The following is an 11493-nucleotide window of genomic DNA, read 5'->3' as shown; positions in this document are numbered from 1 at the left end:
CCTCGGTCACGATTCCGCCTCTTCGATTCCCGCTCTCGATCAGAAACGGTGGCGGGGACGGAATTGAAGGGATTCGGGACGGCATGATGGTGTTGTCGGTTTTTATGTTGTTCCGCTTCCTCTCTGCATAGTTGGAGGGCTCACTGCTTGCGTTCAGCTTTGGTTAAGAACACTGGCCTCTAGGACGGCAGCAACGACTAGGAGGCGCCGGCCGCTATCGAAACGCAATCGAAGGAGCGTTTCATTCTGTTAAACAGAAAAAAGTCCCGGGGTACATGGCGGCAGCCAACGTGGATCCAGGTGTATAATCGTCAATTTAGAATTACAAAGTCACTTACCTTTGCACAATACCTCTCAGGCGCAAAATCTCCATCCTACCCCTCCCCTGTCCCTTCCACTTATCTTTTTATCGATAATAGTCAAATTTTAATACATAATTTCATAAATATCACATTTTATAAAAGTTTTCAAAAAAAGACAGAAAATCCACTTAAATAGACTTAAATATCAAAATTAAAACCAAATAAGCATAAATTGAGGCGTTTTTTCAATGATGAAAAGTTTGGGTTAGCCATAAGCAATAAGATATGTGCGGTCCTCAGCTGCAACATTTTTCCTATCTTCCTTGTCGTAACCATCAGGAGCAAATTAAAAGCCCTTCTCATGGGTACAAGACGGAGGGCAATCATTCTTTTCTCCGTCTTCATCTTCGGTTCAATCATATGTCAAGATCCCATATTTGTTTAATGAATTGGCCAGATAAAGGCCCAACACTTTCGGATCTGATCCCCTGATTTCATGTGGTTGGCAAATGGAGATAATCTAATTCCAACTTTATCCGTTCATATCTCAATAACAGCTTCAACGACTTCCAGAGCAAATCGACAACGATTCTGCATATATCCATCATATTGGTCTGTTCAATCATTCACTTGATCATTTAGAAATTGATCTGTCAGGTATCCATGGGCTCCATAAATTTCCACTCCATCAAACTTGCACAAGTTTAAATGACCAACTTCGAGGGCGGCCTAGCACTTTGAACAACGATGTAGAAGAGATATGTTTTAGCTTTTATGTGCAAATGGGTTTTAGATTTTGAAGATATTTAGGTTTATTCACATGAGTTTTCTGTTATATTTAACAGTTTTATAAAAAATGGCATTTATAAAATTGGGTGTTAAGTTTTGGATATTAATGGTAAATACTTGGCCTTCTAAGATTTATTGACTTATGTTTATCAACGACTCATCTAAGAAGGTCAAAATGACGATTTTTTACTATCTACAATGGTTCATGTGTTGTCCACGTGGGTAGTATGGACAAAAAAATTTATACAATGATGAGAAATTTAATAGTGAGAGAGTTATTGGTTAGGCTTAAATATTAAAATGGTCTCTGTGTTTTAGTTATTTGGTCAATTTAGTACATGTGTTTTCAATTTGGTCAATTTGATCCTTGTATTTATCACTGTTAGCCAATTAAGGACATTTCCATCTAATTTCTATAAAAAAAAAATTATAAATTATTATAAACTAATTTATAAAATTATTTATTTGATTTAAAATATTTAAAAATATTTAAAATTTAAAAATTAAAAGAAAAATTATTTTCCTCCCAACTCCCTGACCTCCTCCCTAATATTACTCCCTCTCTTTTCTAAGTCACAACCTAATAATTTTTCAGATTGGAAGTTTTATCTCTTATACGTGTTATTTCTCATTGATTTTCATTTTCTATAAAGAAAAATGGTAATTATATCTCATATAATTTTTCTTATGACTTTTTAAAAGGAGATTGAATAAAATGTTCTTATTTGGCTAACATAGACAAACACGAGGACTAAATTAGCCAAATAGAAAATACGGGGACTAAATTGGCTATATGACTATAACACATGAATCATTTTGACATTGGGACGGTTTTTGAATTAATTTTGGATATTGGGGCGGATTTTGAAATTGAGATTTTGTCCCGGGTGGGGAAGAGGGGGGAAAAATGAGTAAGGGGTGAGGTTGAAGATGGGAGAGAGAGACAAAAGTAATGTAGAGAGTGGAGGACCCAATTTTACAGTAAGCTTGTTTGAACTCTTTTATTGTGAGCCGTTTAGATCAAAATTCAATGGCTCAAATTCAGAATTCAATGAGCAAAAATCCAACCGCCCACCCGTGCAATTCTTACCGGCCCGCCCAACTTTACCCACCCGTTCCCTTATTAAAATTCCTGGAGAGATTATTTACCGTACCCGTACAAACTTAAACCCGGCAAAAATCTCAGTATAAAACCCCTGCTCAACTCGTCCTCCTTCAGCTCAACTCGTCCTTCTTTAGCTCAACTCGTCCTTCTTCAGCTCACCTCCTCATTCATCCTCATTCCCAAGGGAAGAGCTCCAGTGGTACGTTTTTAATGTAATTTTTGGCATTTTAATACAATGTTCAAAAAGGATAGTCCACTTGTCGCTTCACTTTCTTGTACCATAATTTGTTCCCCTTTTGTTTCTGGAAATGGGAGTGAGGGGGAGTAGAGATAATTTATATTTTGTTTTTATGTTTGATATGAAGCAAAGTAAATTGTCGTTCCATAATCTAGTTTTCAGCTTGAATATTTGTGTGTCTTGTTTAAATGGGTATTGTTATTTTGTTAGTTTTCAGCTTGAATATTTGTGTATCTTGTTTAAATGGGTATTGTTATTTTGTTAGTTTTCGGCTTGAATATATGTGTATCTTGTTTTAAATATATGTTGTAATTTGTTCCGTCTCTCACTGGAAATATCTTAGACCGATCATGATGTTAGAAAGGTATCATCTTTTTTGGTTTGTTTGTTTAATGGAGTTTGATTGCTTGTGTTTGCTTGCTGCAATGTAGAGATGGTTGTGAAGCGGAGGAATGTTATGGTTCCATTTTAAAGGTGATGATGATCAATATGAGCAGGATGAAGGTGAGGTTGAGCAACACGGAATTGATCACCCTGCGAAGTACAATTACTCGTTTGGTAATTGTTGCTCCACCATTCTTTTGCCGTCCATCGCCACCACTTTTCACCCCTTGCCTTTCCCCGCGGTGCCATTTGAGCATAGGCCCGTAGATCCCCTCCGTCAACTTATCCTTCCACCACCACCACCGCCACCTTCAATTCCTTTACCTCCACCCCCGCTGCCTTCACCTCCAATATTGCCTCCACCTTTAACTCCTCCTTTTCCACCTCCGCCAACACTACCTACACCTTCATTTCCGCTTCAACGACCTCCACCTCTACAACCACCACCATCACCACCTTCATTTCCACCTCTTCCACCACCTCCACCTTCACTTCCATCTTTACCACTTCCTCCACCACCACTTCCACCACCGGCTCCACCATCTCTAGCACCACCTCCATCTCTACGACCGCCACCTTCGCTTATACCACATCCACATCCACCACCTCCATTTCCATCTCCACTACTACCACCTTCATCCCCAACTCTACCACCACCTTCACTTCGACGTCCAATTCTTCCACCATTACCTCCACCTTCACTTCCACCTCCACCTATAGCACGGCCTCCATCTCTACCACCACCACCTCCGCATATACCACATCCACCACCTCCATTTCCACCCCCTCCACCACTTCCACCTATAGCACCACCTCCATCTCTACCACCACCACCTCCGCCGATACCACCTCCACCTTCACTTCCACCTCCACTACTTCCTCCTCCACTTCCACATATAGCGCCACCTCCATCTCTACCACCACCACCTCCGCCTATACCACATCCACCACCTCCACTACTTCCTCTACTACTTCCACCAATAGCACCACCTCCATCTCCATCTCTACCACCACCATCTCCGCCTATACCACTTCCACCACCTTCATTTCCATCTTCACTACCATTACCACCACCACCCCTTCCACGCTTCCCTCCACTTCGATGGCCACCACTTCCTCCACCACTTCCACCTATAGCACCGCCTCCATCTCCATCTCTACCACCACCATCTCCGCCTATACCACTTCCGCCACCTTCATTTCCATCTTCACTACCATTACCACCACCACCCCTTCCACGCTTCCCTCCACTTCGATGGCCACCACTTCCACCTCCACTACTTCCTCCACCACTTCCACCAATAGCACCACCTCCATCTCCATCTCTACCACCACCATCTCCGCCTATACCACTTCCACCTCCTTCATTTCCATCTTCGCTACCATTACCACCACCACCCTTTCCACGCTTCCCTCCACTTCGATGGCCAATTCTTCCACCTCCACCTTCATTTCTGTTGAATAAGTGGCCATACTTTAGAATTAACAAATAAAAAGGGGAAACATCTTTCCTTGTTTTGGGGAGGAAAAGAGGGAAAAGAAAATGTTTTGGTTCCCTTCACCACCCGTGAGCTTTGGTTTTGGCATAAAAACTAGAGAAAAGAAAGAGTTCTTTTCTTTGTAGAGAAAAAAGGGAGTGAGAGCTCATTGTTCGGCTGAGAAGAAAATAGCTCCTTTTGCAGAGAGCTAAGGAGAGTTGCAGAGAGCTAAAGGAGCTGCAAAGAGAGAAGAGAAGATGCTGCTTCAATTGGTTAGTAATCATCCACCAAAGTAGTTGTTGTTGTAATAGCTTTGAGCTATATGTATAGAGAAGAAATTATTCATTATATTTCTTCCTCTATTTGTTTCTTTGGTGTGTGAGAGCTATTGGGTGTATTGGGCTTTTGGGTTGTGAGATTGCCAACACTTTGTAAACTCTCATTTGGTTGATAGTGGATTATTGGGTGAGCTCCTACTGCTCCGAGGACGTACTCCAGTTACATTGACTGTGGAGGAACCTCGTTAAAATCTTTGTGTCTTTTATATTTTGTTCTTGCATTTTCATTTGATAAATTTCCTGTGGGTTAGCTTGAGTTGGTTCCGCGTGGTTTGGTGCTATCCTAGCACAACAATTTCCACCTCCACTACTTACTCCACCACCTCCACCTCTAGCACCACCACCGACTTCTAAGCGTTGGGAAGCCTTTATCTGGCCAGGTATGTATGCTATAGTTTTATTATTATGCTTCTGGTTTAGGCATGATTTTATTGACCGTACCAAAGGGAGAAAGTTACGATGTTTCGTTTTAGCACTCGCTATCACGGCGGAAACAATGACAACAGTAGGTTATGGCGATATAGTTCCGAACACCACTTGGGGGAAAGTATTCGTGGAATTACTGAGTTATTTTGTTTATGTGCTTCTGAGCTACTGGGGGGAAGTATGTTTGATGTCCGTATGTGATATTTTGCTTAATCTAGTAGTAAGATTACTGTTGTGTTTTGGTATCAGCGGAGATAATTCGGACGGTTTTGTAAGTTGGGTAGAGTTGTTAGCTCCAATGGTGGCACCATTTATCTTTGTATTGATAGGGATGTTTGGGTTTCATTACACAGCGAATCTGAGCTTACAGAACTCCCTGTATCTATCAGTTGTGACCATAACAGGTGTTGGATTTGGTGATGTTGATGTTCTTACTACTGCAGGAGTGGTTTTCGGTAGCTTATGGATGTGCATATCCACCCTAATATATGGCACGTGTTGTACCTGTCTAGCCGATAGAATTGCAGCAAGGTTGGGTGTCAATTGAGTATTTGGCACCGTTTTGAGGCTTTTAGAGCTTAGCATGAATTTTTAAATCCTAAAGTTTATATGATGGAGCATTCTAATATGAAATTTTCTTGTTAATTATGTCTTATTTTGAGACTTGATTGTCACTACTAATCTTGTCAAATTGAGCAAAATTATTGTCAGCGGTGGTTCTTGCCAGAAAGATTTGTCGGAAGTCGGGTTGGTCCAACCAAGAACGGCTCGAGGAATCATTCAAATGGGTAGGAATCAAGGAATCGAGGAATCGAACCCAGACAAAGCCTGTTACATGTTGCCAATCCGATTTCCGAACAAATACATGTAACAGAGTGCTTGCATTGCTTGTGATATGGTACATTTGTAAACCCTTTGCTGCTCTCTCCAATTCCTGAGGTCAACTTGTTGGATGTTGGCGGTCTATTTTTATGTTTGTAAGTTCAATTGCCTATGAAGATTTTAGTATTTGGAACGGCAAGAGATCCGAATCTTGCAGGAGTTAGGAGTAGGACTATGTTTAAGCATCGTTGTACTGTTTTGGGAATACCTTTGTTGCAATATTGTATCTACTCCTTGTCGTTGTCTAGGTAGTTTGAATGGAGAGATGGTGGTGAACACAAATGTCCCTCGAGTGTGATTCTCAAATGCTTTGAAGACTGCACTTAGAGCTTTCATTTAGTATTACGATTTAGTGGTATTCCTCTTCACTTGTAAGTGAAATATTTTAGGTTTGATTCTTGCTAAAAACAAATTTAAACCATATTATTGTTAGCGCATTATGATGCTTAGCTCACTCTCCTACCCTCCTAATGTAGGTAATATTGTTTATTCAAAGATTGCACTTAGGGCTACAAGGAGGCCACGTGAACTTTGAATAGTTGATTTTCGATTACAGGCGTGCCACTATTGGGTATTGCTCACGTTTGATTTTCTTATGCCTTGCCTGTTAAGAACGAGCTTTCATATTTTCGTAGTGAATGCCAAAGTAACAATTATAAACGGAATAAGAATAGTTTTAATTTGTCGTCAATTTATATATGGTTCTTAACTTGTTATACAAGCATATGGCCTTATATAGTTTATTCTAACACATTTCTCGTGGAAGAGTGATTTTTCAGTCTGCCTAGAATACAAGACGGTACGCCATATTTTATTATGCTAGTGGAGCAAAGTGTTTTCAAGTCTTCATTCAATTGAATAATGACATGTGGTGTATCGTTATGTATTTCGGACACACTAAAAAATCTCTCATTCTGAAGAAACGCTTAATTAAGAGTAGTTGCCTGGCCTACTATTCCACCCAGTTATATTCTTTCACCACTAGATGCTTAAACAAAGCAATGTTAATTCAAATAAAAATTGAAGGAAAACAAAAGCTCAAGTGATCAGTCAATATTTAATCAATAAATAATTCTTAAACTCACAAATGTCGTATAATAAGAGGTTGCTCATGGCCATTTTTGTCTTGTTCTTTTTTCTTAACTAACTCCGTGTGAAAAAAATTGTCATAATTCTCAAACTGTTCATAAAACACATTTAAATTGAAGACTAGACTGAGCAAGTCATGGGGTTGGTGAGAACCGTTGCTTGTTCCATCCACCTAAAGCAACCACTCACAATTTGTGGAAGAAAATTGTGCGTGTATGATCCGTAATAAAGTGCGTAATTGGGTTGGTAAGAACTATTATTTATTTCAAGTCAATCGCTTATGGTTATATGTTTTAACGTTTCCATATAATTGTGAGTGTTTGATCCGTAAGATAAGAGCATAATTGACTTAAAATATCGCATCAATTATGACATATAAAGTAAGTTTTATTTCAATAAGAGGATAAGAAATAACATGGAAAGAATTCAATGTCATGTCAAGAGAAATTTACACATTAAATTGCATTATTAAATCGAAAATGTGCTCAAACTCAAATGTCCCACATGCGTGGAACCAATCAAGACACAAGTCTCACAAAATACACAAAAAAAGTAATGTGAAGGGATCATTTTTGCGTTGAGTGCATGCTCTCCTCAGCCCACCCACCTCCAATTCAACCTCTACACCTACCCCCTTTCCATCTCCTTTCCCACCAACACCATAGTCCCAGTCCAATTCCTTCATTCTTTCTCCTGATTTCTCAAAGAACCCATCTCTCTGTCTCTCTCTCATCAATGGAGGCCAAGCTGCTGATGGCCTCCTCTCCTGCCACTCTTTCATCTCCCCACGGTTCCAGTTCAAGACCCAATTATTTACTGCCCTTGAAAGCAATGCAATCCAACAGTTTCGCATGCCTCAGTTCTTCCTTGCCAAAGAAACCGAATTTGTCTGTCCAGGCTGCTTCGACCTCCATTGGGTACAAATACAATAACCCTTTTGCCTTAACTTGTTGGGTTTTATGATTTTCCATGTTTGTTCTTTTATGGTTCTCTTGGTTATTCTGTTTTTATGAGATTTCTATGTATATTCTGCTTTTGTATTGTTATTCTTTTTCCTGGAAATTGGCATGCTTTTATTTTTTTCTGTGCACATATTATCCAACTATGCCAATTGTTAAGTACTCCAATTCATATAAACTACATCGATTGTTCGAAGATATTATTTTGGAATAGTATTCCAGCACTTGATTGTTTTGGTTAATTGTTAGGGAGTTTTTGCTTGATGGATTGATTAATTAGTCGGGCTACTTCAAGTACTCCGGTTAATTCCAGTGCAAGTATTCCTGTTAGTTCTAGTCCAAGTAATCTGGTTAGTTCAAGTTTCCGGTTAGTTGAGTGATAGAACTGTTTACAATGAAAGAGATATTTTTTCTTGTATTGATAAGATATAATGTTGTGATTTCAAATTTTAAAAGCCATGGACAATTATAGCTTGAAATTCACTTTTACTGTGAATTATGAATGAAAATACTATCGTTTAACTTTTCCATCGTTTGTCGTAAAAATGCATATTATTGATTACTGGGTTGATTAGGAGCATCTTGCTTTCAATTTACTTTGGCTAGGTTCTAATACTATGCTGCCTATTTGTGAAGATCATTGGCTACGAAGAAAAGGGTGGATGAAACCGATAGTTTGACCCTAGAAGGTATAAGACATTCTTTGATCCGGCAGGAGGATAGCATAATTTTTAGCCTGTTGGAGAGAGCTCAATATTGTCATAATTTGCCTACATATGACCCCAATGCTCTCCCTGTTGATTGGTTCCACGGCTCCTTGGTAGAACACATTCTTAAAGAAACAGAAAAACTTCATGGCCAGGTATGCTAAATCTCAACGTGAACAATAAGAACACTCGGGGAGAGGATTATTGTGGGGTTTCTTATTGACTTTGCGTTGCGATTAGGTGGGAAGATTCAGCAGTCCTGATGAGCATCCTTTCTTTCCAGATGATGTACCTGAACCAGTGTTGCCACCTCTGCACTACCCTCAGGTAAAACATAACATAAATTAGGAACAATGAAGTTGATTATGCCCAAGCTTGTGCTTATCTTTACTTAAGAACAGCAGAAGGGCCACATGCAGGCCTGGTGCGGCGATGGCCTCCCATATCCTCCATGTGGCTGTTTTCAGTTTTTACATAATTTTAAGAATATATGTAATAGTTTAGATAATTCTGAAAACATACGGTTATTACCCCTCCCCTGCAAGGCTGCAAGGGACAATCCATGAGAAACATTTGAAAAGGTCTCATAAATTACTTGAACGAGTCTGATTGTGATTGAGAAAGTTGTGTTGAACATGGGGGTTTTATTTTCTTTTTTGGTCGATGTTTTCAACTCAACATGGTCTAAAGCACAGAAAACGGAGTCTTTTCATGGTATTACATGCTCAAAAGAAATTTATATCTAAAACTATTTAAGAGATAACTTGATCTGTAACATTCCTAGATCAATTAAAAATGGTAGTCAACTATGTATATCCGTCTGCAACAAAAAATATATTCAGAAAATTTGATTTTACCAAAAATCTAGACATTTACAATCTAACACCGATGGGAAACAGTTAAAGAAGCAATGTCTTGTTGGTCATTGTTTAACTGAAAGTTCACTACAATGATCTTGCCCACCCAATTGCCCTTCCAATAGGAGGGCTTTCTTTTCATCTCCCTGCTTTCTGCATCGGTCCTATTTGTACTACCATTGTTGTGTGGCAACGGCAATCGTTGTTCTCATTTTCTGAGTGGCAGCTACTTTCATTCTGAATATAAATGTCCAACTTGCAAACAGGTTCTGCATCCCATTGCCAACTCTATTAACATAAACAGCAAAGTTTGGGAAATGTACTTCAGAGATATTATTCCAAGACTGGTTAAAGAAGGAGACGATGGTAATTACGGTTCAACTGCTGTTTGTGACACAATGTGCTTGCAGGTATTCAAATTGTACCTAATCTTATACTTGGCACAATCCATTTCTTGTTCATTTTCTTCTAGAACAATATTATGCATGTGATTTCTTGGCCCTAATAGATTCAGTAATTAATTGTGAGTAGTTTTTAAATTAGCATATCTATATGCTTACCGGGATTCCTATGATCGCAGGCTCTGTCCAAGAGAATCCATTATGGTAAATTTGTTGCAGAGTGCAAATTTCGATCCAATCCAAATGCCTATGAAGCTGCCATTATCGAACAGGTACATGGTCTTGAATGTATTTCTCTATCCTTTTGTCACAAGTAGTTTTGGATGTTCCGCACTCTTAGTCTGTTTTCTTCATTTTTTTCAGAACAGGGACAAGGTGATGGCTTTGTTGACATATCCAACGGTTGAGGAGGCAATCATAAAGAGGGTGGAAATGAAGGCGAAAACTTACGGGCAAGAAGTGACCTTGTATGAAGGGGAAAAGAAAAATCCCAACCTGGTTTATAAGATAAAACCAACCTTGGTTGCAGATTTATATGGGGATTGGATCATGCCAATGACAAAGGAAGTTCAAGTGGAATACTTGTTAAGAAGGTTGGACTGAGAGAAAGTTAAACCAGTATTTAATATCTATTTCTATCCACGTACATAAATTTGTGCTTTTTGAAATTGTGCTTTTTTCAGAAGCATGGGGAGCTGTTTATGCTTTTACCTGTAATTTTACGATTTGATGTGGATGCTAAGAGGGGTGCAAAGACATGTTATTGTTGTATGATTAAAATAAGTATATGCCGTTTTGCAGTCTATCTATCTATATATATGTGTGTGTAAGTTTTGCAGCTCACTCTAGCTTACTGAAGTCTTGAATGTCAGTGCCACCCAACTAAAACTGTTGGGGTTATTCTAGACACCCATCCCCATTATTTTTGTTTTCGAAGTTCCAATTGAAGACTGTTATTGGCGTTCGAAAATATTCAAAACTCACTTCTCAAAGTGTAAACTTTTTCACACATTATTATAAGCGAGGAGGGCTAGTGAGGTTATGTTTGTAACTGTTTTTGAAAGGGTTAAAAATATTTCCTAACAACCAAAACCACTTATGAATATATGTGGCGGAAAACTTAGAAGTACTTTTAGATTATAGTAGCGCTTTCTTAGGAAACAAGTTTTCAAGTGTTTTATGTTTCTCTTAGAAGAATTCACAATATAAGTACTTGTAAATTATGTCCTTGTTACAAAAATATTCTCATGCAACATTTACAGAGTGAGGACTGAGGAGAACTACCCTCTTTAAATTATGTCCTTGTTGCTAAACTATGTGCACAGAAAAAGCAGGTGGATTAGATTTGGGTCTTGTGCATTTGTGCTTTTATCTGAAAAGGCACACGGTTTACAACGTGCCAAACGACAACTATCATAACCCTATTTGATTTGGTTTGCTTTGAATAACTTGATCTTGCTTGGTCCACAAACTTATGTGAACCTAGCCAAACCATAGCAGAGGAAAAAGATGTCATTCATTACATATTAGATATTAGT

The 11493-nt window shown here is 38.8% G+C and overlaps 2 protein-coding genes across 2 annotated transcripts; one reads left to right on the top strand and one right to left on the bottom strand.

Annotated features, from left to right (window-relative positions):
* Nucleotides 1–3236: 3236 nt before the first annotated feature.
* Nucleotides 3237–5534, bottom strand: LOC137739338 (glycine-rich cell wall structural protein 1.0-like). Its single transcript, XM_068478898.1, has 2 exons — nt 5410–5534; nt 3237–4272 (listed from the first exon to the last, which is right to left on the bottom strand). Exons 1-2 carry the CDS (start codon nt 5532–5534, stop codon nt 3237–3239), a joined length of 1161 nt encoding a protein of 386 aa, XP_068334999.1.
* Nucleotides 5535–7700: 2166 nt separating this feature from the next.
* LOC137740378 (chorismate mutase 1, chloroplastic-like) lies at nt 7701–10770 on the top strand. The gene is made up of 6 exons (XM_068480253.1): nt 7701–7948; nt 8627–8852; nt 8938–9024; nt 9821–9964; nt 10135–10227; nt 10319–10770. Exons 1-6 carry the CDS (start codon nt 7767–7769, stop codon nt 10556–10558), a joined length of 972 nt encoding a protein of 323 aa, XP_068336354.1. The 5' UTR covers nt 7701–7766; the 3' UTR covers nt 10559–10770.
* The last annotated feature ends 723 nt before the right edge of the window (nt 10771–11493 follow it).

This window comes from Pyrus communis, chromosome 7 (assembly GCF_963583255.1).
Source record: "Pyrus communis chromosome 7, drPyrComm1.1, whole genome shotgun sequence".
NCBI lineage: Eukaryota > Viridiplantae > Streptophyta > Magnoliopsida > Rosales > Rosaceae > Pyrus > Pyrus communis.
Note: the sequence above shows the minus strand (reverse complement) of the source record. Positions and strands in the feature narration are given on the sequence as shown.

Excerpts from the sequence above, each read along its gene's own strand:
- LOC137739338 (XM_068478898.1), bottom strand. The coding sequence starts at position 5,534 with ATGCACATCCATAAGCTACCGAAAACCACTCCTGCAGTAGTAAGAACA. Across the intron at positions 4,273-5,409 it reads TGTAAGCTCAGATTCGCTGT|AAATGAAGGTGGAGGTGGAA; the intron begins GTAATGAAACCC and ends CTTATTCAACAG.
- LOC137740378 (XM_068480253.1), top strand. The coding sequence starts at position 7,767 with ATGGAGGCCAAGCTGCTGATGGCCTCCTCTCCTGCCACTCTTTCATCT. Across the intron at positions 8,853-8,937 it reads CAGAAAAACTTCATGGCCAG|GTGGGAAGATTCAGCAGTCC; the intron begins GTATGCTAAATC and ends CGTTGCGATTAG. Across the intron at positions 10,228-10,318 it reads AAGCTGCCATTATCGAACAG|AACAGGGACAAGGTGATGGC; the intron begins GTACATGGTCTT and ends CATTTTTTTCAG.